Here is a 26,343-nt window from a genome sequence, read left to right as displayed (position 1 = left end):
GCGGGGCGTTGGCCTGGGGCCGGGGTGGGGGCGGCCGCGCTGGGGTGAGGAGGGGTGACCCCCGCTTCTGGGGACGGAAGACTTTGGGCGACTGTGCGGCGCGGCTCTTCCTGCTCTGCTCTTCCTGCTTTCCTCAGCCCCGACTTTCTGCACCCGCCGAGGGTTTCGAGGGGACACCCATTCCCCCCCCCGGCTGGGAGGGGAGTCGTGAATCGATTGTGACGTCCGTGTTTTTCGCCTTTGAGATCATTGGAAGAACGTGGGATTGGGTCAGGGTCCGTGTTGGTGCTGGTGTCCGGCTGTGACATTCGCTCGAGCGCCTGCAACACGCCAGGCGCGACCTGGGGAAAGAAATTGCTTCACTGATTCTGGAGCCTCGTGGGGATTTGTATCTTGTCTTTTTTTTTTTTTTTTGAAAGGCTGGCTCTTGTCTGAGTTGCCAGAACCTGGAAACTTTTTTTTCTCTGTTGCCGTTTGCAGTAGTTGCTAGTTTTCTTTTCTTTCCTCGTAGTGGCAGACAGGCAGTCCTCATGGCATGATACTGAGAGCTCAGCTCAGGTTTTAAAACAGTTCCTGAAGAGGTATCGACATGAAGCATACATATGGCAGCTTCTCCAAAGTCGCTGACTTTAGCTTACTAAGTGGCAGATCTCTCCTAGTTATTTATGTTTCATTTTTATTACTTGTCAATATGCACTCTGTGGCTATGACAGTAAATATCAGTAAATATATATATATATTTATATATATTTTTATATATATATGAGGATTGGAGAGTTTAGAAAATAGAGGAAAAACGCAGATTCTACCCATAACCCCACTTCCTGCTATTCTTAAAGTGTTGAAATAGTGAGGACATCTTTTGAGCTGTGTGTAGATTTGTAATATCTGAAAAACCTGAATATTAACATCAAGTTGTATCATGATTCCTTTTAATACTTCTTCCTCACTCTGCATAACATATCTTTTAAATTCATGTTTATGGAATAAAAAGGATACTTTATTTCTATTGTGAAAGACATCACCTGGACAGACTTTCCTTGAAGGTGGGATCAGGGATGAAGGCTGGAACTTTGAAGTGTTTTTGAATAAATATGTATCTTTTTGAATCAGTCTTCAGTTGCCTAATTGAAAACATTACTATGTGACCAGCCTCTAAATAGATACAGAATTCATTGGTGTAACTTAAGGAGGAAGGAATATAGTTGATGTTTTAATAAGTATGCCCAAATTCATTCAGAAATATTTATTGAGCACACTGCTGTATCTGACACTTTCCTTGAAAGTTGAAGCTTCAGAACACTTTACAAACTCTTATGTGAAGATGTCTTATGCCTTTTTTAGTATTCATGGTGCACCCAAAATCTCTGACACAGTTAGAGAGGCCTGTGATGTCATAGTATGACTTTAATCATATTATTAACTTGGTCAGAGAATTTGTGTGTGTGTGTGTGGGGGGGGAACCCTCGCAGGCAGCTGGAGAACGAACCAGTGCTGCAGAGGCTGCGGGCAGCCTCACAGCCCAGCGCTCAACTGCTGCGCCACCCGGGATGCCCCAGAGAATTTTTATAAGTTATTTATCTCTGTGTCTAACTTTTTGCTTGTAAATTAGGTTGATTGGATACCAAGGGTTCTAGAGCTCTTTTTCATTCGAAACACAGCTAGTCAAAATGAGGGAAAAAAGCATTTGGGTGTAAAAACACTATAGGCCCATGAAGTTGGAGAATTCTGAGGGCAGCTCAGGAAATAAGTGCTTCAGCAATAGTTTGATTGCCTTCTCTGCTCTTAGAATAAGTCTCACTTCCTAAGTTGATTTTTGAGAAGGCTGTATGTTTACAAAAAAAAAGTCCTTTCTAGCCAGCCTTGCTTAAAATGTAAACTCTGTTCATGCCAGATGGTTTTTGGCTACAGGCATAACCTGTATTTGTGTGTTTATAATGAGTATCTGATCCTGAGTATCAGTCTATTAGAAGGATTTCTTCTACATTTCAGCTTGTGACTACCCTTATTTTATATTTATAACAACTGCTTCCGTGTCCTGTTGTCTGTCATCTTTTTTTTTTTTTTTGTCTGTCATCTTTTTTTTTTAAAGATTTATTTATTTATTTATTTATTTATTTATTTATTTATTTATTTATTTATTTATTTATTTATTTATTTATTTATACAAGCACTGGGTACAGTCAGAAGCGCGGGAGGGTGAGAGAATTCACCAGAGCCAGAGCAGAGAGCAGAACAGGCAGACTGATGAAATACACTGCTGAGGGGAGTAGCGGGTGCGGCAGGAGAGGTCTGCCGTGCCCTGTGGGACCCTCGCCTTGGCTGGGGATCAAACCGGTGCTGCAGAGTCTGTGGGCAGCTTCACAGCCCAGCACTAAACTGCTGTGCCACCAGGGGAGGCCCTGTCTGTCATCTTTTAATTCTTTAAAGTGTCCTGTGTATTTTGTAGCAGTATTTCTTGTACCAACACTTCCACACTTGAAGATTGGCTGTACTTCAGGGCCCGTTTGTTGTTAGTGATCTTGGCCCCTCACCGTTTCATGTTTGGTGATGATGTTGATGAAATAGTTTTACTATTGACAGATAAAAGATGGACTAATAAAACTGGTCAAATGTGTCTGATTTTACTCTTTTTATAACTACCTACATGGTTATTAGTACTGAATGATGCCTTATTCTTCTTCAAGGTGGCTGTAGTTCTTACTAGCTTTTAGTGTTTGCTGACTCCAGAATTGTTAGCCCCCTTAGGAAAATCATTAATTGGAACTTAGACTCATTAAGGAGCTAACTACACCATTGCTCTAATTAATAACAAGTATAAAGAAAACATCATTTTTGTCTTGCTTAGAGAGTAAGTTAGATTTGATTAGGAAAAAAATTGTGTACCTTAAGAGTATAACTCTTGTCTGGGAGCATGACTGTAATCCTATAATATATAACCTTATAAAGTATTCACTTTACTAGTTCATGCTCTAATAAGTATAGAGATTAAATAAGCTTATAGAGTCTCAACTTAAAATATTATTTTTACCATAAACTGCCCTGTTATCAACTCTGTTTTCCCACTGGGTGACAGTATATTTTAAACACATTTCAGACTTGTTGAAACTGTTTCTTCATTTACTTTTAGCAATTAAAAGAGTATCTTTTGGAAGGACAGGGTGGGTGGAAAGAATGATAGCAAGAATAATAGATGCTAAGAACATTTCCAATGGGGCAGACATTAGCAGAGATTTTTATTTAGTCCTTATAACAACTCTGGAATGTAGGTACTACTATTATCACTTTTTCCTTATGGGGAAACTGAGCCAAAGAAATAAAGAATGTAGCATCCATCCTTTATGTTTTGAAGTGTTAGCTTCATATTTTTAAGAGGCCTTGTCATACAGGGGAAAAAATGTGAAAAGAATGCAGAATTCTACCATATATGATGTTAAAGTTAAAGCAAATAAAATTAGACCAAAGAATATTATGCTTTTAATTTCTTTAGAATTAGATAAATACTAAAGTAACAGACCTGAAAATTCAAAATCCAATAAAAATATTAGAAAAGTTGGATATGTATTTGGTTGGAAATTGCAGTTGCAGATTATAGAAGAATTAGGTAATAACTTTTCTTGAACCCAGGAAAGGTCAAGAACCTCTAAAGGACCTCTCCTGTCTCTCCTGGCTGCTTCCCTCAGCAACGTATTTCAGTCAGTCTGCCTGTTCTGTTCCCCACTCTGTCTCTGGTGAGTCCTCTCACCCTCCCGTGCATCTGGACTATACCCCGTTCTTGTATGCATGAATAAATAAATCTTTAAAAATAAATAAATAAATAATGTTGGACACCTTCTCCCAGAATTTCTCTTATGAACTTCTGGGATGGGATGCATAGTTTGCATTTCCAACAATTTCCCAAGTAATGCTGATGCTTCTGACCTGAGTGCCACACTTTGAGAATCACTCTTGTGGGTAAGTCTTGTCCATAGTAAGGGTAGAAGGATATAGAGAAATGTTGAGATTTTTTAAATGTTTAGTATTAATATTTTTATATTAATACTATGAGTAATCAGTGTATTATGGTCTTTAAAATATTATATTTCAGAAAATTAGATCTGTCAGAATGAGTACAGTAAGTCTTGTGAATCTAATTTAAAATGAATACTTGTATAATTGTTTTTTGACTTGTGATTTTAAACTTAAAGGTGCAAGAATTCAGCTAAATTTAGAAATTATTGGAATGTCTAAAATGTATAATCATTGTATTAAATAATTTAATGTATTTAGTGTAATTAAGTTCTTAGAAAGGTTACTTGTTAGAGAGGTACATAAAATGTTCAAAATCGAATGTAGTATAGTTATAAGTGCAGTTTAAAATGTGAAAGCATTTAAGTACTCCAGTTGTATAAATAGGATTATTTGAGGATATTTAGTTTGTTTTCTGCTCGAATTGACTATCTATTAAAACCACCATAGAAATATTAAACTTTACTAGACTTATAAATAGAATATATTTTATAGTTGAATTATTTAAGGAAAAACTGGGTTTTAATATTTGTACTTCAATAAATCAAGTATTAATTAAAAAGTGAGTAGTTGCAAATAGTTTTTTCTGTGTATAAATTCTTCCTTCTTGGGTACCAGAATGCACTCTTGATACATTTTGTTGAATGAATGATATTAATACAAAAAAAAGTATGATTTACGGGCAAATGGATGTATTAAGAGAATAGACCAAAAATCTGCCTTTGTTTTCTGGCAGTCAGTAAAAAGAAAGAAATGTGGTCACACAAATTACAATTTCCTTAGGATAAAGATAAAACCTGTTGCTCAGGGCCTCCCCTGGTGGTGGAGCGGTTGAGCGCTGGCCTGTGAGGCTGCCTGCAACCTCTGCAGTGCCCTTCCCTGGGCCACCTGGGAGGGTCCCACAAAACAAAACAAAAAACATGTTGCTCAGGCACTTTGGAGAAACACACCATTCCTGATAGTGGGAATAAAGAGAAAAAATTCTTATGGAACTGTTCCAAGATAGCAAATAGTATTTTCTCACCATCTTTATTGTAAATACAGATTCTGATTTCAGAAAGCTAATTTTTATACACCATTCTTTAGTGCATTTCAATAATTTAACAGTAGAAACAGTAGAATGCAAGTTCGTAATAGCAGTTCTGTATATGGCCAAGGAAATTAATCCAAATATACAGTTAGCTGATGGTGTGTCTTAATTAGAGGGTAGTTACTGGATTACAAAACATAGATTTCATTTTTTTTAAGATTTCTTTATGCATACAAGAACTGGGGTACAGGCCAGAGGTGTGGGGGGTAGTGAGAGGATTCACCAGAGACAGAGTAGGGAGCAGAACAGGCTGATCAAATAAAACACACTGCTGAGGGGAACAGCGGGCGAGGCAGGAGAGGTCTGCTATACCATGTGGGTTGCTCCCTGGCAGGGATTGAACTTATGCTTCAGAGGCTTTTGATTGCTTGATAGCGCTATCTTTAACCCTTGCGCCACCAGGGAGGCCTACAAACTATAGATTTTAGATTATATTGTCAAGACTCTAAAATTTTTGATTTACTAAAACAGTGCTACTCAATAGGGTTTTTGCAATGATGGTAGCCCATAGACAGATGTGGCTTTTGAGCACTTGAAATTTGACTAGTGAGGAATTGAATTGAGAAATATGGATTCTGAATTCTATTATCTCTGTTGTCTAACATGGTAGCTCCTAGCACTTGTGGCTATTTTAGTATAAATTAATTTAAATTAAATTGAAAATTCAATTTTCAGTCTTCTTTAGTAACATTTGAAGTAATCAGAAACCACAAAGCTAGTGGCTACCATATTCAATAATGCAGAGATGAAGTATTTTTATTATTGCAAGAGGTTTCACTGGACAGCATTGTTCTAGAGTAATGTCTTTCAGCTTACTGCTGTTAGAATTCCCTGGCAAGCTATTAAAAAAATTCTGATGACAAAGCCCCAACTATAGCTTCAGATTTCTAAGATTTGACACTTGAAGAGTAGATCATAAATAAAAATCTCTCAAGTTTAGGACTTAAGTCAATGTGTTTCTTAGGTAATTCTTAAAAGGCATTATTTTTCTTAATGTTTCTCAGTCAAATTAATGAGTCTAGAGGAGTTTAGCAAGTTTTTAAAACTTTTCTTCACAAGTACTTTGGGTATGTACTTATTTCATTCAGGTTAAGTAAAGAGATGCATGTTTAAATTTGTATGCCAGACTCTGAATAGGACTGAGACATTAGGAACATTGAGGTGTGACTGACAATTAAAAATTCCTGAAATATGAAGTCATGTTTATGCTTGAGGGAGAAATACTGAAGATATATTCTTGGAATATTTGGCTCCAGTCTAAGAAAAAAAATTTTTTCTTGTAAAATTGATGCATGCTAATTATGAGGAAGTCATAGAGTGCAGAGTTTAAAAGTTTAAAAGACACTTCCAGTTCAACCATCCAGAGACATAAGTAATTTTAGAGAAGGCAGTATTGTTGAGATATGTACACAGATATGTAGAATGATGGATGGATGGTTAGAAAGAAGGAATGACTAGAAGATATTGTTTGCCATAAGTAGTAGTTCCTGAATGGTATGTCTAAAACTAAGCCGTCTGAAAAATAGTAAGTGGTTGTTATTGATGTCGTTACATTCTTGCTTTAGATTTAAGGGAAATATATTTAATTTTTTTTAAGATTGATTTATTTATTTATACAAGCACTGGGTACAGTCAGAAGCACTGGAGGGTGAGAGAATTCACCAGAGCCAGAGCCGGAAACAGAACAGGCAGGCTTACGAGGAAGTACACTGCTGAAGGGAGCAGCAGGCTGCAGGAGAGGTCTGTGCACCATGTGGGACCCTCTCCGGTGGCCTGGGATCGAACTGGCGCTGCAGAGGCTGTGGGCAGCTTCACAGCCCATCGCTCAACTGCTGTGACACCAGGGGAGGCCCTATATTTAAATCTTTATGACAGTAACAGCTCAATCTCCCATTTTTCTTCCCCTACCTCCTATTCTTTACTCATTCTACTATTTTTACACTTTTATGCTTATAGGATAGACAGTTTTTCACTATTCATGACCCATATAGTTATTTTATTATATCCTCATCACTCCTGGAGTTTTTGGTAAAGTTGACATAATTTGTTTTGTGGCGTTGAATAACTATTTCACTAAAGAATCTGAAGCAAGCAAGAACTGTTTTCTTTTTCTTCTAGTAGATGATTTGCTTTTTAAGCAGGAATTCCTTAAGAATTCTTTTATTCTCCAAGCACTATAATTTAACCAAGAGCAGAAATGAGAATGAGTAAATTTGCATGTGCACCTGAGTGTGTATGTCTTTCAGGAATTAAATGCCTTTTAGCAATTACATCTTTCCTCTTGGGTCCATGTTCATGGAGCTACAACTACATGAAATAGCTCTGGTCTTGAGATGGGGGAATCCAGAGCTATGAAGAATAATGTTGGGTATTACATTCACCTGGAAATTTATTACTTCTGTTCATGTTTCACTGGACAAGGCAAGTTATGTGGTCATATTTGACTTCAGTGGGATGGTGTGATGTATTTTATATTCTTCCCCAGGAAGGGACACAACAATAATACATTATGTCACAATGACTAATTTAGAAAATAATTACATTAGTTGAATGGAGATTGAAAATTGTGTTACTCTATGAGTAGGGAGTTACATGGGCAAGCCCTTTGTTTTTTTTCTCTCAGTTATTCAGACTTTACGTTTGATCCTTTTGAAAGCTCTTTTAGTAGTGAAGTCAACTGTGAACCCATAGTTCTGGAGTGAGGCCTGAGAGTCCTCATTCATGGTAAATTCAAAGGGGATACACTGCTGCTTGTCCTTGTAGCCTACTTTAAGTATCAGCACTTTATAACACTTTTTATTATGGACTTTTTCAATTAGGAAAAGGCCACCACAAAAATCCTTGGCTAGATAGGGAAAGAGCCCCAAAAGAGGAACTAATAGGAAGGAAAGCAACAGCAGTGTGACATGTTTCCAAATAAAGGGAAAGGTGAGCATTGAGAAGGAATAAATTTGATGCTTCCAAAGATCAAATAAAATTGGGAAAGCCCATTAAAGTTGCCACTTAGTTTATTCTTTGCTAAAGCAAGAGAGACGTCATTACAGTGCATTCAGGAATCAGTAGGAGGTGATGAAATAAGGATAGTGAAAGTAGACTCTTAACTCCCAGAAGTTTAGTTATGAAAGAAGCAAAACGATAGGCAGATATCTAGAGGCAGATGGTCACAAAGTGAAGGAAAAATTAAGGACATTAAAAAAAAAATCTTTGTTTTAATTATTAATTAGAAATCAATAACAAGTGAAAATTTGAATATATAGGTATTTTCCCCCTTATATTACCTCATTATAGAAGGGATCAATTAATTAGAAAAGTTGTAATCAGCATATGTTTTTAGTTTGGAAGATGCTTTTAAAATATTAAAGACTTCCAGCTCAAAGTTTTTAAATCATCAAAATTTTTATTAGTAGCTACTATCAAAATTATCATAATCAATTCTGTTAGGGGTCTTCCAACAAATTAAAACTGGATTTCATACTATTTTTGGTTTTGGTTTCCATGTTTGCTTTCTTCTTCTAGTTTGCCTTTCTCATTTTATTACCAAATTATCATTTTTTCTCTTCTAAAAAATTAAGGTAAAAATGGTTTACAACACTGTATATGATTCAAAAATACAAAGTTCTGATACTGTCCTGTCAATTCTTTGCTTAAACATATTTTGGGACTTAATAGTCTGGTAAAAGCAAGGTAGGTGAGTCATACTCTTCTGCTGAGAATAATTTTAAAAACTGGGTGAAAACAAATTTTAACAAGGGTATTAAAATGGTACTTGATAAGGCTAGATAAGATCTGTGTGAGGACAGAGGCCCAAGGAGCAATTCCAGTTTGGGATTGCTTCTTCCCTGGGGAATGTGTTGGTTCCAGAAACAACAAATTAGTGATTAAATGTTGATTTTGAGGGGCCTCCCTGGTGGCGCAAGGGGTTAAGTCTCAGCACTATCATGCTATTGGCAGCCACTGTAGCACTAGTTCAATCCCTGCTAGGGAGGTCATCCACATGGCACAGCAGACCTCTCCTTGACTCTCGCTGGTACCCACAGCAGTGCATTTCAGTCAGTCTGCCTGTTCTGTCTCCCCACTCTGTCTCCTCTCACCCACCCACACCTCCGGCCTTCACCCCAGCTCTCTTGTATGCATAAATTAATCTTTAAAAATAGTTGATTTTTGACAACCTAAGCAAGGGTATAGGGACAGACAAGCGCCATCATAGGTGAAGAGTGAACAACTCTAACTTAGGACCTCAAAGCGCTGTGCCTTAGCAATAACCAAAAACTGAAGTAGTGAAACTTGATCAGTCAACTTCAAATCATCATTCCTGTAATTTCATGAAAAAGATCTAATATTCTTAGAGTCTTCAGGGGTTTGGGAAAAGCATACAATAATTCCTTCTGGAGAAATATAGCTTTCTATGTGTCAAATTCTGCCTATATGCAGTTTTGCAAATTTAATATTCAGCATACCAAATATAATTAGATGTTTGACAAGACATGAGAAACAGACCCATAGGAATAATGAATACTGTTGTTATCAGATTTTAAATAGCTATGTTGAAAATTCTGAGCTAACTGAGAAATTTGTAGGAAAATAGTTTAAAAAAGAATAACTAGGAATTGAGCAATGTAATCCTTCAGTTAGGATCTTTGTGAATAGATTCAGCAGCAAATTAGCCACCAAAGAAGAGAATTCATGCATGAATTGATACATCAGAAGAAAAAATTCAGAATAAAGAGAGAGGGAATAAATAAGCCCAGAATAAAAAGGATGGAAAATATAGGGTAAACTTTATACAAGATTACATTAAATAGTTGTTACTTATGGATAGTGGAGTCCCGGAAGGAGAGGAGAGAGAAATGGGGCAGAAACATTTAAAGAGAGAATGGCTGAAAACTTCAAAACTGATAAAATACTGTAATTCACAGGTTTAAACAGTCCTATAAACGCTTTGTGGATTCAGTGCAAATTCCACCAAAGCTGGTAAATCTTATAAAGTCATCAGAGTAAGTAGTCATTGATGTAGCAATACGATTGACAATAGATTTTTTTCAATAAGCTGTGGAAACAAAAAGGCAGGGGGAAGTACCTGTCAACTAAGAACTCTGTTTCCTGTGTAGTTACCCAGACATATAATAAAACTGATAAATCTGAGGGCAAAGTAAATGTTGATTGTCTAGAAAAATAGTGTCATATACTGTTTTTTATACACACATGAAAGTAAAATCTGTAATAACTAATGCATTTAAGTCTTTGCAGGGGCACACAGCTTTTAAGTTGAATTGTCCAGAAAGAAGATAAAAGTACTAATTATTAGACTGCGATAAGTCAGAAATTCAGGCTGTAATCTCTAGGCTGACCACTAAGTGAATTGTTAAAATTTCCAAATTAATGAGAGGAGATGGAAAATTAACAAATAATATTATAATCAATAAAATCAATATTTTATCATCAATACTGTAATTAATAAAATTACTGATTAATAAAATCAGTAAAAATAATAAATAATTGCTGGATATATTTCAGCCTTGACAATATTGACATTATGGGATAGATAATTCTTTGGTGAGTAGGGACGATTGCGTGCTTTTGTTTAGTTAGCACAAGATTTTTAGCAGCATCCTTGGCCTCTACCCATTAGATACCATTAACACTCTCCCCCAATTGTAATTATCAAAAATTGCTTCAGTTTTCTCAGTTGTAAAATGGTCATAAAATGATGCCTACTTTGTAGAGTTGATGAACTAGATGATAATAAATGTGAAATAATACAATGCCTGGATGTACTAGATATTTGGTGTTAACTATTGTTTGATTACTAAATAAACCACAAATATGTATATATTTCTAAACTGTAATACCTTTTGTGAGGAAGAGGAATAGGATTCTTTCCCTTCTGCAAATCTAGATTCAAATTTGTTGGCAGCTATCTTTGAAAGGTTGTTATAAACATAGCAGGTAAGAAACTGGATTAGGTAACAGCTTTGTTTACTTTCAAGTCTCAATAATTGTGATTAGGGGCCTCCCTGGTGGTGCAAAGGGTTAAGCACAGCTCTGTGAAGCTATCCACAGCCACTGCAGCACAAGTTCGATCCCCAGCCAGGGAGCTACCCACATGGCACAGCAGACCTCTCCTGACTCACCCACTGCCCCCCTCAGCAGTGTATTTTGGTCAGTCTGCCTGTTCTGTTCCCCACTCTGTCTCTGGTGAATCCTCTCACCCTCCACACCTCCGCCTGTACCCCAGCTCTTTATGTATAAATAAATAAATCTTAAAAAAATTATTGTGATTATATTTTCATAATGATAGAGGGAATCATCTCATTGTGCTCTGGTACTCATCTTTATGAGTAAATGTTTTACCAATGGTTATTAAAAACTATTTTTATAATAATTATTACACCATATTTTATCATTTGAAATTATGAAAGTGAATATTTTCAGTGCATGTCAAGCTTTAAACTGTGGAAAGCTGGTATTTTAGTTTTCTTACTTTGGTGAACTCTTAAAAATGATAGAGCAGTTACACATTTCACTGTGATTAAATGTTTTAATGAATTCTTGGGATATTATGAAACAAACATTGAAAAGGGTACTCTTAGGCAAGTAAATGTAGACTAATGGCTATTCCTAAAATCAATTAAGGAGAGATGCATATTATTAGTTAAAAGCAATCTGTAATTGTATTTTGTATTATTTTCAAAGTTTAAATTGCAAAATAGGAACCATTTGGCTCCCTCTGCTGTTCACGAAATAACATATAAATTACTATTTAATATTGTCTTAATAATTTGTTTTATCATAACAAATTTAAATATGTTCTTTAGGGCTTTCCCTGGTGGCACAGGCCGTTGGCACAGGGCTTCCCCTGGTGGCACAGTGCTGTGGAGCTGTCCGCAGTCAGCCTCTGCAGTGTAGGTTCAATGCAGGCTGGCAGGCGAGAATCCCACATGGCGCAGCAGACCTCTCCTGTCTTGCCTGCTGCTCCCCTCAGCAGTGTATTTCAGTCAGTCTGCCTGTTCTGTTCCCCGCTCTGTCTCTGGTGAATCTTCTCACCCCCCTGCACATCTGGCCTGTACCCTGGTTCTTGTATGCATGAATAAATAAATCTTTAAAATAAATAAATATGCTTTTCAGTGGAGGAAGAAAATAGAATATAGCGATAGGCAAAAATAATACTCCTCTCCACAAGAAGTGTACATTTTGCATTTATACCATAAATGTAGATTGCCTCCTTTTCTACATCCAAACAGAATGTGGTATATCTTTTGAACATTTACCAATCTCTCATATATTAGAAATGTTATCTCAGTATAGTAAAGGCATTTTTATATTTTCTTGTGAATTTTCTGATCCATACCTTTTGTCTGTTTTTCCATGCATGTTTTCCTCTTTTATTTCTCCTCAGATTTTAAGTGTTCTTTAAATATTTAGGACAGTCAAGTAGTCTGTCTATCTGTGGTTTTAATAAACGAACCATAATTCCTTCTTTACAGAAAATTAATGACACTATAAGAATTGTGGTTTTCTAGGTACAAACAGTTGTTGTTTTAGAACATTAGCTAATTCAAATTCAATGTTTGCCTTATGTAGGCCCTTTTTGTTAGGCATTGAGGAGGCATTATGGAACAAGGAAGGTGTGGCGTTTTATAGCTTAAAGTTTTTAGTGAAAGAGAGTTAAAATAAGTGGAAAATTAAAACTACAAATGCTACTGATGAGGTTTCTGGAGTTAGTGCGGGGCCCTTGGGTTCACTCTGGGAAAGGTGTCACCACAGCTTTCTGTTTGGCGGCACGCAGCGAGTTCCCCAGGCGAGTTTCTCCACGAGACTGAAATGGTCATTATATATAAAGAATAGATTTATTAGGGAAAGGGACAGGTTTGCTGAGAGGCCTGCAGCCTTGAGGAGAGTAGCCTCCGCTGAGGGAGGTCAGTGAAGAGAAGCCCTAGCATAGTACAGGTCACGGGCAGGCAGGAGGCTGCTGCCCTGCAGAGGGAGAGAGTTGGTGAAAAGAGGCACCAGCATAGTCACAGGTGGGGAGTGGGAGTGCTGCCCCGAGCCTGTGGAGACACTGCTCTGATACTGTCCTCTTCTGTTTGGGAGGGGTCACTCCTTGTGAGCCTCCAGTTTGTTGCTGATTTTGAATAACCATGCAGAATCCAAAAGGGACTGGAGATTCCAGGATGGGCCCAATCTCTGTATCTTTACTGTCAGGTCTTTGCTCCACTCCCTACAGCAATCTGATCCTGCTTGGGTCTCATGCCTTGGCACCTTAGGGTCACAACCTCTACAGCTAGGTTAATGGTCATGTTATTTCCCTCTAACCCCCACTTTCCTGTGAGTCAGGTTCTGGTCTTGAGGCACCTCCTTTCCAGTCTTTCTATTCTTGTCCTCCATCACTATGAAGGAGACAAAGATACTATGTGATTAATGACAGAGAACCGGGTCAGACTAGGTGGTCAAGAAGGTTTTAAGACAGTTTTTGTTTGTTTTAAGCATTGCAGTGTAACTATTTTTGGGATTCAGATGATTAATAATATTATTATTTTTTTCACACTTCATTAGAACCACTAACCCAAGTGAGCTAATTAGGTACATAAGAATAAACTAGTATGGTCAATTGTCAATTAAGGTGGCTAGAGATAGAGTGGTGTAAATATTTTTTAGGCAATTTGGGTTAGAGGAATTAATTTTTCTTTGAAAACTATAGTTTTAATCATGAAAAATGATGAGGGATGAATTGAACATTTTGTTATATTTGCTATCTAATTTCTTTTATTAGTTTTTTAGAGATTGATTTTAATAATTTTTAAATGTTTCAAATGGAGTGACATTTTATCAATTCACTGAGATATAGATGAGAATGTTATCACTGAAGTAGAATTTAATTGATATGGAATGATAATGACATGTTTAAGTGAAATATTTAATAAGCAATTGAAAAATAGTTGGTACTTTATCTGAAATGAAATGCCTTGAAGTGTGTTTATATATGAAAGACTATCTTAATTCTTCAAGGTGTGTAAATAAGGAACTTAATAATTTAAAACAATTCCATAAAGAAGACTATCTTTAATTACAGAATTATAGATTTTGTGAGTGTGTAAGGACTATTAGTTACATTTTTCAGACTTGAATTACTGGTAGTAATAATCATAATAATGATAAAATAATAGTAATAAAAATAATAGATCTTATAATCAGGCTAGATGTGTTGAAAGACATGATTCATAATCATTTTTCAATAACTTCCTTTCTCTCCCACTTACTTATATTTTGAATTGCTTTCAATTACTACACTGTTTCAATTCCTACTGGTCAATTTCTAAAGCAATTTTTTGCTAGTTGCTTATCTTTTGGAGCAAAGAAACCTGGGCAGCAAGCTGTATTACTAGTGAACTAGGTAAGTTCCCAGTGAGCTCTATTTAATAGTCCTTGACATTGCTCTAAAAGGAAGATGAATTTAATAGGATTTTTACCTAATTTTTTCCAGACACTGGCCAAAAGAAGACCCTAGACAAGAAAGACGGGAGACGAATGTCTTTTCAGAAACCTAAAGGAACTATTGAATATACCGTAAGTTATCTGCTTTTGAAAAAACTGACTTATCTTTGTAATAGTCTTAAAAAGGACATTCTTTGTTTATACTATAAATAAGACAAAGATTGTTAACGTCCTATTTTAAAAGCTGTACTTCACTTTCAGCAACTTTTCTTAATAAGTCGTAAGTTCCTAATTGCATTTTAGGATTCCTTTCCTTATAAAGATATTTTATTATATTACAAAGATAGTAATTTTACCAAATTTAATTTAGTATAGATTCCAGTTTACTGGGAGTCAGTGTTATTGTGCTATAATAATTTTTATTAAGTTAGGCTTTTAGGAAAATATTTGCATTTTTAAAAATGTGAAAATCAGGTTCCCAGCAGCGATAACGATAATGATAATGAGATAAACAATTTAAAAGGTAAATTGATATTAATCTTCCACATTAACCTCTCACATTAGATTATTTATACTAATTTATAGCTAAATTTCTTCAGCTCTGAAAATAGAGCTTTTTTTCTATGTTCTTGAAATGACCCTCTTATCTCCCTGCAGTGAATTTTTCACATTTCTGGGTACTGTGGGAAGCTGAAGTAAGAAAACTACTTTAGACTGTGGTGTGCTGCTTATTTGATTAAATGTAAATATTCTGTGGATGATATTCACATGCTATAATTTTTTAACTGAACTTAATTTTATGTTGTTTTGTGTTTTTTAATGTTATAATAACATTAATAAGATTATAGCATTTTTGAACAATATATGCATTTGTGTCATCATGAAACCTTATACTTGGTTTGAATCTTACCTTCCATGAACCTTTAAAGAAATTATTGAGAAATTATGTCCCTCTATTGTCTTTTTGTGATCATTTCTAGGTAATCTTTCTTTTTTAGATTGTTTTTCGAGTTTCTTTCTTGTCTTTATAGTTCTGTATTACCATTGTAAGTCTAAATTCATACAATTTTTAATTTTTTTTAATTAAAGTAACTTTGATTTAAAACTTTGTATATGAAATAGAGATCTAGGATCACCCCCTTCAGGTGTATGTTACCATGTCTCACCCACCACCAAGACACCCACAGTCCATTATCCTTCCTTCTCACTTTGCTAATAGTTTAGTTTTTGTCTAAACAGATTAAAATCATTTTTTTTTCTTTTAAACAGGTTGAATCGAGGGATTCTTTGAATAGTATAGCCCTGAAATTTGATACAACACCCAACGAACTTGTTCAATTAAATAAGTTATTCTCCCGAGCAGTGGTTACTGGACAGGTATATTTTTTTTTTTATGCATTGGTATTTTAATATATAGAAGTTTCCATTGCAATATAGTTTAAAATATTGAAACATTGAGAAGAATAATTGTATGCATTCTTTAAGTCTTATTGACTCTAAAAGAGAAAATTAACTATTACTTATATACATATGAATTTTTCTTAATAAATATCGAAAAAATGTGAATTATCTTTTCAAATGTAGATTTAAAGAACTTTCAAAAATATATAAAGCAGTACATGTACATGATAAAAAGTCCAAACATTTTTAAAGGTAAGTGTTCTATCTCAATTCCTTTTCCAGAAGCAACCTCAGTTACCAATTTGTATCTTTTCCAGAAAGTCTAATCTTTACTCTTACTCTTTTTTTTTAATTTAACTTGATATTTAGTGAATGTTCGATTTAAACACAATGTGATTTCACACTTGTTCATTTGTATAATATTGCAATATATTGTTGTAGATTAGTCACAAAAGCTTTAAACTGTTTTTTTTTCCTCTTTTACTATTGTAAATATTGCTGTAGTCAACACTTGTACCTATCTCTTTTTCTTATGTTGGTATTTTTGTAGACTAAAGTCTTAGAAGTTAATTTGCTGAGTGAAAGTATACAAAATTTTGCTATGGCTAGATTGCCTTTAAAAATATACCCACGGTAGGGCCTCCTCTGGTGGCGCAGCAGTTGAGCACTGGACTGCGAAGCTGCCCGAAGCTGTCTGCAGCCTCTGCAGCGCCAGTTTGATCCTGAGCCGCTGGCGAGGGTCTCACATGGGTCTCACATGGCGCGGAGACCTGCCGCCCGCTGCTCCCCTCAGCAGTGTGCTTCGGTCCTTCTGCCTGTTCTGCTCCCTGCTCTGGCTCTGGTGAATTCTCTCACCCTCCCGCGCTTCTGACTGTGCCCACTGCTTGTATAAATAAATAAATAAATCTTTAAAAAATATATATATACACCCACGGTTTATGAGAATTATCAAACTAATCTAAATTAATTTGAATACTTTTTTTTTTTACAGTGTAGAAATTATGACAATACATATTCTTTAAAATCAAAACATTTTTGTTTTTTTCTATTTTCTGCAGAAGGTCATGGAACTTATAAAAGATCTTCTGACTACTAAAATTTTAGTTTGACTGAATTTTTGTGTGAATGATTTTTTACAGGTTTTATATGTTCCTGATCCTGAATATGTCTCCAGTGTTGAGAGCTCTCCATCTCTAAGCCCCATAAGTCCTCTGTCACCAACATCATCTGAGGCTGAATTTGATAAGACTACCACTGTAAGTGTCCCTACTTTCCAGAAAATAGCTATGAAAAAATTTCACTGTATGTGAGAGAGAGTTTTCTGTGTGAGCACTCACGCATGCAAAGTGAGATTACAAGGGACATAGTTCTCAGACTTCTCCAAATGAATACATGCACACCAGTTTAAAACTCATTAAAAAAAAATAAATAAAAAATAAAACTCATTAAAAATATAAATTCAGACTGTTAGAGCTCTTCATTGAATGTTTGTTTTTTTTTAAGTGCCATTCCTAGCTTACTTTACATAATATTTTAGACTGATTTCCTGATTGTAATTAGAAGGAATTATATTTCTTGGTGCAGGCTATTCATTTGACTTTAATGTACTTACTTAGTTCTCTGAAGTATCTTTTTTTTTTTTAAGAATCCTGATGTAGTCCACCCAAAAGAACCAACTCCATCTACTTTTACTGGTATTCGGCCTGCACGAGTTGTATCTTCAACTTCTGAAGAGGAAGAAGCATTTACTGAGAAATTTCTTAAAATTAATTGTAAATATGTTACCTGTGGCAAGGTAATAAATAATTTTTAGGAAAAAGCTTTTAATCATGATTTATTTATTACTGAATTTTGACAGCTTGACATTTACATTTTAAGTCAGTAACATCAGCAAATAATTGAATGTTTAAAAAATGTATTGGTGAAACTATAAGTTTATTCTAGACCTTGCATGTATCTTATAGTCTGGTGATCTGAATCATTGCTAAATTAGGTACAGCTCATTTGTTTTTTTGTAGATTTTTTTAAAAACTGATATAAAATGACCACACATAAATACTACTATTTATAGAATATCTACTATATGCCAGAAACTTTATGACATGTCATTTTATCAAGTTAAAATAATCCTGTAAAATAGGTAGCCCTATTACTTCTTTATGGGAAAAAGAAATTTTCAGGAAAGGTTACTAAGTTCACAGTTTCCAAATATACATTTATTTTGTGGCTTGACAATACCTTTCTTATTGCTGAATAATATTTTCATTTTATAGATGTACCACAGTTTATCCATTCATCTATTGAAAGACATCTTGGTTGCTTTCAAGTTTGGGCACCTAGTAAAACACCTGCTATAAACATTCATATGCAAGTTTGGTGTAGAAATATATTTTTATTTTTTGTGGGGTAAATACTATGGAGTATGATTGCTAGATCATGTATTAGATTGCTGCATTATATTCTACATTTAGCTTTGTAAGAAATTACTAAATTGTCCTCCAAAGTGACTATACTATTTAGCATTTCTACCACCAATGAAGAGAGTTGCTAGTCTACAACTTGCCAACATTCAGTGCTGTCAGTGTTTTATATTTTCACTATGCTAATTGGTCTTTTCTGGTAGCTCTGTTTTAATTTGCATTTTCCTAATGACTTTTGATATTGAGAATCTTTTCATAAACTTATTCACTATCGTTATACCTTTGACATTTTACTTTTGAAAGTTATCATTGAGCATTGAATTTTAGGTGGACAGGGCTTTCTTTTTTCTTTCTGAACTTTTAAGATGCTTCTTTAGCACTCTGCTGTTTTCTGACTTAAACTGTTTCTGAAGAGAAGTTTTCTATTATTTTTATATTTCGTATTCTGTACAAAACATTGTTTCCTTCAGTTGTTACATTTAAAGTACTCTCTATAACACAGACTGTAAACAATTTGATTATGATGTGTCTGGTGTGTTTTTCTTATTTGTTCTGCTTGGGTTTCACTCAGTTTCTTGGTATTTGTTTACAGTTTTTATCAAATTTGAAAATGTTTATTTCTTCAAGTATTTGTTCCTCTCTTTTTTTTGTACAGGAAAAGCAGCTAGAATAATATAGTTTAGCTTTTAAGTAGTAGTGTATAAGTGTGGATTCCTGGAAAGTAACATTAGCAAATTTATCAATGCCATTTTAAGGTGTAGAGCTTTAAGTGCCTTCTCATCTAAGAAGTAGAAGTACAATTTTGAGAGTTTTTCCAAATGATTTCTATGGTTACACTATTAAGACTATAGTATTAGCATATGTAGTGACTTTACAGCACTTACCATTACACTGAACTTTTCTGTCATGTATACCTTATAATCAGTTTTTTTTAATGTAAAAGTGATAAATATAAATGTAATATGTGAGTGAACCAAATATTATACCACCATTTACCACTAAAGCTCATGTGGAATTTATAAAAATCAAGAATGAGGTTTCCTTAATCTTTATAGGTTATTTAAATTTATTTCTCAAATTAAGTTGAGATGGTGAGACAGAGAAAGATTGGAAGTTTTTATGGTTTGTTACACTGTATACACTCTACTTTCAATTACCTATCTCTTGCACTTCCCCTGACAATGTAAATGTCCTTACACGACACTTTACCATCTCTCATTGATTTGAGTTGGTGTGTGATCCAGGAATACAAACTGATGCATTTGAATCTATTTAAAATATTGATCAAAAGATGACTAGGTTGTGGTTTGTATAAAGTTATTCCTTAGTTAGTTATCTGAACTAAAAGACACATTATTCAGTTTCAAATTGATTCTCTTTTTCTCACCAGAAAATATGTGTGTGTACACATGCACACACACATTCTTCTCTCCAATATTGCTTGCAATTACTATAAGTGAATAGCATGTTTTATTATCTTGAATATCTGCAATAGCTTTTTCTAATTTGATTGGATGACCATTTTTAGTAGAATTTTCTATTTTTTACTTTCTTATTTTTAATAGTAATATTATCTGTTCTAAGTTTTTACATTTAAACTACCTGAGGAGGAAGGGAAGGGTGGAGAGCAAAAGGAATAGGGAGCCAAATGGACTCTGATGGAGGACTATGAATCTGAGTGATTTGGTGTTGGGTGTGGTGACTTGCATCTGAAGAGGTATGATCCTGGGCTGTTACCTCAATAAAAATAAAATGAAATTTAGCCAGATAAATTCACAGAGCTAAATATGGAAATTGGAAGGACAGGACAGTGTGATATCAAACCAAGCAGGATTTAATTTTTCTTTTTGTTACTGGCTTCAGAAAAAAAGACAACTTTGAGTAATTATTTGGTTTATTTTTAGATTTTTGTCATTTTTGCACTTAAATATAGTGTTATTGGAGTTAAACTGAGATAAAAAATGGGACTAAAGAATAATTAGGACTTGAGTTGGAGTGATTTTAGTTTGTGACTTAGATGCAGAGGGATTATAGTAAAAGGCAGGGATTGTACCTGGATTTTGAATCTTGATTCCACCATTTATTAATTATGTTATTTATTATTTAAATCATGTTCTTAACATCTCTTAATCTTAGTTTCCTCATCAGTGTACTCAGAGTTATAATTGTGAAGATAAAAACATATCCAAAGCATGCAAAAAATATTAACCAATATTAATGAAATTGGCTTCCTGTGGACTTTCATTTGTCCATTTATAAAATAAAAGTAGTGGACTCTTTGTAAATATTGCTATTTGTAAAAATATATTTAAAATTTCATAGCTTTTCACAATTAAATTGCTTACAGTGTACCCTAGAAGTCATTGAATTTACCTAATTTAGCAAATGAAGAAACTGAGTGCCTGAGGCTTGACTTGCCCAAGGCTCCATTGTAGGCAGTTTTTTTTAAAACATATTTTTAAAACATTGTAGGCAGATTTTTTTAAAACATATTTTTAAAAAATTATACTATTGTACTTCCATAATCTATTGAATTATCAACACATTATTTATTAAACCTGCCATGTGTACATGAAACTACATTTGATACCTATAGTGAAGAAGCAACACAGGAAGCAGTATATGCAAATTAAGTAAAAATTAAGCTTTTCAGGACTTTTTGCATTCCTTTCTTGCACAACTGAATTATTTTTTGGCTATAACTCAGTATTTTACTAAGCTGCAAATTTAAATTCCTCTATCGTTTTAGGGTGACTATGATATCTTTTGTATTTTGCCTCTTCTAAAGAGGAGAATTTACTGGGAAAATTTGGATTTTACTTAAAAAAATTTTCATGAGAATGCCAGAGTTTGAATATAAGTCTTTTATATTTAGTTGATGGTCTGACATCTGAAGAAAAATAGTAAAAATAGCTAGAATACTTTTTGAAAATTTAAACTTTTAAGATTAAACATTATTTTCTTTTCTCATCTTAGGGCACAGTCAGTGGTGTGCTGCTAGTTACACCAAATAATATAATGTTTGATCCTCATAAAACTGACCCCTTGGTTCAAGAAAATGGCTGTGAGGAATATGGCATCATGTGTCCAATGGAAGAGGTGATGTCAGCTGCAATGTACAAAGAGATTTTGGATAGCAAAATAAAGGAATCCTTACCCATGTAAGAGTGGTATTTTACTCATTTGCAATTTTATTGCATCTGGATAGTTCACTCTGGTCTAATAATATTTTATTAGTTTTACCTTAGTTCTTTCTACATTATCGATAAATGAAACAAAGTATATGGAGTGTTGAAAAGATATTACCAATGTACCTAGAGTAATTAGGAATTGTTTTAGATTTACATTTGTATATTTGGTTAGATAATCACGTATTTAAAATTAACCTATAGTACTTATTTAATGCAATGTTAGCAGTTTTTAGGCATTAAGATGAAGCATTAAAACACTAGGGTATTTCTCTGAATAATTTTATGTTACGTAAGTAATTAAAGCTAATTTTTAAATTTTCTTCAGAAGTGTCTGAAGGATTGGATGAGGGATTTGAGGGAGGCCAGGTGAGCAAAGACCTGACATCACTATAGTCACAGCATTGTCTCTTCTTTTTATTTCTTAATTATATGCCTGCACCCTTCTTCCTCAGGAAAATTATAGAAGAGAGAAGACATCGCAAATTGCACAAATTTAAATAGTTAACCTTGAAATATACTGTCTAGGATATTTGTATGATAGAACAGGTTTGAAACCATGTACAAGTTGTTAGAGCCTTTGAAAGTAATGTGTTGAGACAAAGGAATGACCAGAGCAGGAAAAAGGGGATAAGAAATAAAAGGAGGTAAAAGATAAGTATACAGTGGAAGGAAGAAGTAGAAAGTGTACAATAGAAAAGAACTCCATCCTTCATATGGTTTAAAAACTGTCTTTATAAATATTGAGATTTATATCCCTTTTTAGCCTGTGGAGATAATGATAGCTATTTTAAAGTTAACCCTGTAGAACAGAACTACATTCATCAGAGGATAAGAAAAGCAAATTGTTTTTGTTTCTGACGTAGACTAATTGAATTGTTAGGTTATCGGTGATAGAATAAATAATGGAGACTTTAAATACATTTCATCCAATAGATGAATACGTTTCATCCAGTAGATATTATTTTGGCATTGAGCCCATCTTTAGAGGTGTAGATAATTTCTAGGACATACTGTTGTCTGCTCTTTCATGAATCATCATCTAATGTCAGTTTCAACAAATAAGGATTATTGGATTGGGTGGAGGGATAAGGAAAAGGTAGAACGGAAGATTAAGAGAGAAACAAAAATCATGTACGTATATATATAGTTGGCCATTGTTAAGATTCATTTTCTTTTGCCCTGCTTTTCCATTGGATTATGATATTTGATTTTCTCTTATGCTGAATAAGCCGTAACCATTTTCCAAGGATACTGTAGGACTCCGCCATTTGGAAATCACTGTTTTATCATATAGAATGTCACCTGGAAAGACCATGCATTTGATACAGACATTTAAAAAATTTCCTTCAAGAAGAAATGTTTTTCAGTTTCTGCCTTATGATTTGATTTAAAACATTCTTTGCAAACAAATCAGATAAAAGCAAGGGGTTTTGCAAAGAAATACCATGATGGCGAAAATGATGTGTAAGATTTGTTTAGTTTTCTTCTATATTATGCTGCTGGAAGTTGATTTTAAAGATAATGTTCTGGAGCCATAATGAACAGTAACTGCATCGTTGGCATAAGTAATATGTAGTCTTTCAGCATTTTGACACTGAAAGTTAATAACTATAGGGTATATAGTTAACTGTAACTATTGGTTATTAGCACTGTCAGGTTTGCTAGCTTTAATAATAACTATAGGTTTTAGCACTATCTATTAGGTTTGTTAGCTTTTATCTCTTACCTAAGGATCTTACTAAACATACAGATAATTTTTCAAAACTATTGCCAAGTTCTAAGATGTTACATATGCACTTTGAGTGTCTCACCAGTAGATGGCATTATTATACATTTAATAGTACAAAGTAAATGCTGGTTTTATCAAGGTGAATTAGAGGGCGCAGGAGTCACAAATATGATTTGGACTTCAAATAATAAATATTTAAAAAATAAATTTTACTTATCCTAGTTATAAAAATTACATGTACTCATTATAGAAAATTTTAAAAATACCAAAGAGTAGAAGAGTTCTCTAACTTCACCATCCATAGCCAATTATTTTGTGTTAACTTGCACTCAGTCTTTTCTGTTTTCATGCTGGCATTGTTAATGTTTTTCCTACTAGAAATTCATGCAGTTTCTATTTATAACAGACTACTTTTAACTATCATTTTAAGTTACTGAATTGTATTTTATGCTATAGATGTTTTTCTTGAGTTCCCAGAACTTAAACTATCTAATTTTTAACGTTAAGTGCTTACATATACAATTGCTTTTAAATATGGAGAGCTACATGTAACTTTGAAACATTCAGCTACCTAATATCGAAACTCTCTAGCTGACAAATTCTCTCAGAACTGTTATTAAGAGTTGTTTTGGTAGCCTGGAGAATTCCTCACAGTACTTTTGCTTTAGTTCTGTTCAAGTTGGTTTTCGCTTTACCTTTGAGACATATATTTTAATCTTTGTTTAGCTATAAATAAACTGTATGTATGTATATTTATATGTGTGCACATGTATGTGCACCTAGGTATAATATTAGTGTATTTTTACTTTATTAAGGCATTTAAAAATTTAATCAGATTTTATCTAAGCTTATTTTTCATTTTCCTGTCAGTGACTAAATTTTAGTTTAGAATTATATTTTCATCCAAAACTTAGGTCATTAACTTAATCTTTAATAGATTACTTCAGGAAATCTTACATTTATGTTTCCCAGATTGTAAACAATTAGTGCAAAAACTTGATTGTTGCTTGTACGAGTAAGTCAAATTTTTGATAATGCTGTTAAGAGATAGATGCTACATCCTTTAAGTCTTTTTAGTGATATTCAGTGTTTTGTGGGAAATGATATAAGCAATTAAACAATGTTAAAAGTCTAACAACTTTTACTTTTGTTTGCTAACAGAGAGCTAGATCAATTTTCAGAAAGAGACTTCTGCCATTTAAAGAAAATTACAAGAGGTAATGCTGATGAAATAGACTCAAGAATCCGTGATGCAGGTAATGATAGTGCCAGCACTGCTCCTAGGAGCACAGAGGAGTCTCTTTCTGAAGATGTGTTCACAGAATCAGAACTCTCCCCTATTCGAGAGGAGCTTATCTCGTCAGATGAGTTGCGACAAGATAAATCATCTGGTGCGTCATCAGAATCTGTGAAGACTGTCAGTCAGACTGGAGTAGAATGTTTGGCAGTTACATCAGAGTCTTCTGGTCTTCCTAATCACTTAAAATCTGGACATTCTACAAATGAAGTTGGAACTCTTCCTCATAAAACTGATATAAATAATCTTGAAATGGCCACTAAGGAAGGAGGTCAGGCTACAGAAAATTTACAAGAAATATCAAACCTTAAAGAAAGAAGTATAAGTATGAAAGGTAACACAGACCAGGATTTTCTTCTTAATGAGAATTCATCACACCAGGAAGAGGCTATACAAGAAAATACGCCTTGTGGAGAAGCAACAGAATTCAAACAAAAACTAACTGTCCACAAAGCCAAACAAGGAAGGGATCAAAATCAGGACTCAGAGACAGAAGTAGAAGAGCTACGGAAACTCTGGAAAACTCATACTATGCAACAAACTAAACAACAAAGGGAAAATATTCAACAGGTGTCTCAAAAAGAAATTAAGCATAAAATAGCATCTGCAGAAAGAGAAGGTAAGTTGGATAGAGTATATAAAGTTAGTACATATTATTGCGTGTTTGCCTTTTTCCTCCCTGATTCAAAAGGCCTTAGGCCACTGAAATATTACCTAATGACCTTTGACTGATACTTCCCTTGGGGTAACTATATATTCTTTGGATTCTAATGTCTTTTTTTTTTTAATTCCACAGTGGATTGTACACATCTTTTCCACCATGTTCACACATTCCTGACTTACTGCATTCTGTCCTTTAGCAAGATCTTAATTATAACTATAAGCTCTGTACTACCTTTGATTTTCCCTTTTCTTTTAGTTTTTGGTATGTTACCTCTTGGAAAATGTCTTGTTTTTGATTGCATTTATAATATCCTAATTATAATTTATAATTGCTACAAGTTGTAACCCCATCTTTTTTTTAAAGTATAATTAGATATCAAAATTGATTTCTAAAGTTTTTCCAAGTATTCAGACATCCCATCATTGTCAATTAAATGTTTTTCCTTTAGAAAGTAACACTACTCAAGATAAATTAAAACATGATTTTTCTCTTTGTTTTTGTACTGTTTATTTATGAAAATTATAATTATAGTCTGCCTTTTATTCATAATATGCTGTGCTTTGTCTTAATACATTCTGGGTTAAATGGAGTATTGCTCAGATATCTTAGGTAGCATTTCTTATATTCTGTTGGAATATTGGATAAAGATTAATTCAATTTACATATGAAGTTTTCATTCATATTTTTAATTCAAAATTTTTTTATTGGATATGAGGGTGATCTTGCAGTAACATATGTCACCTCATTGATCGCCAGTGTTGATTTGGCTGATCTGGCTGGCTAGGCAAGTTCCCTCTATCTCCCTCAACATTCTTCATGCATCTATCCTGAAGCTTCAAGCTCAGTCGAAGACAACAGGCTTCCCTAAACAGAGGCTGACTGCTCTTTGGTCAAGAGTATATGAGTAACTGCCAGAACTTCTAAACAAGCTCTCAAACATTTTTATTGTTAAAATATAAATAAATATTTGCCATTTGACTACTTTTAAAAATATAAAATTCACTGCTCTTAAGTATATTCACGTTGTTGTACAACCATCATCACCATTCATTTCCAGAATTTTTTTGTTTTCCCAAACTGAAATTCTATACCATTAAACAATAACTCCCAT

The 26,343-nt window shown here is 34.1% G+C and overlaps 1 protein-coding gene across 7 annotated transcripts in view; it reads left to right on the top strand.

Annotated features, from left to right (window-relative positions):
• The window catches only part of OXR1 (oxidation resistance 1), a gene marked incomplete at both ends in the record, with an annotated part of 174,349 nt that overhangs the window by 117,022 nt on the left and 30,984 nt on the right, over window positions 1–26,343 (top strand). For 4 of the 7 annotated variants that reach the window (XM_084230229.1, XM_084230227.1, XM_084230225.1 and 1 more), the window contains 6 exons: window positions 14,580–14,662; window positions 15,800–15,907; window positions 17,071–17,187; window positions 17,580–17,726; window positions 21,328–21,512; window positions 24,433–25,187. In XM_084230229.1, coding sequence (XP_084086355.1) covers window positions 14,580–14,662; window positions 15,800–15,907; window positions 17,071–17,187; window positions 17,580–17,726; window positions 21,328–21,512; window positions 24,433–25,187 — 1,395 coding nt within the window. Of the gene's footprint in view, window positions 1–14,579; window positions 14,663–15,799; window positions 15,908–17,070; window positions 17,188–17,576; window positions 17,727–21,327; window positions 21,513–24,432; window positions 25,188–26,343 lie in introns of all 7 variants that reach the window. The other 3 variants (XM_084230228.1, XM_084230226.1, XM_084230224.1) reach the window with 1 other exon arrangement.

Source organism: Talpa europaea (genome assembly GCF_964194135.1).
Source record: "Talpa europaea genome assembly, chromosome: 3".
In the NCBI taxonomy this organism is placed as follows: domain Eukaryota; kingdom Metazoa; phylum Chordata; class Mammalia; order Eulipotyphla; family Talpidae; genus Talpa; species Talpa europaea.
Note: the sequence above shows the minus strand (reverse complement) of the source record. Positions and strands in the feature narration are given on the sequence as shown.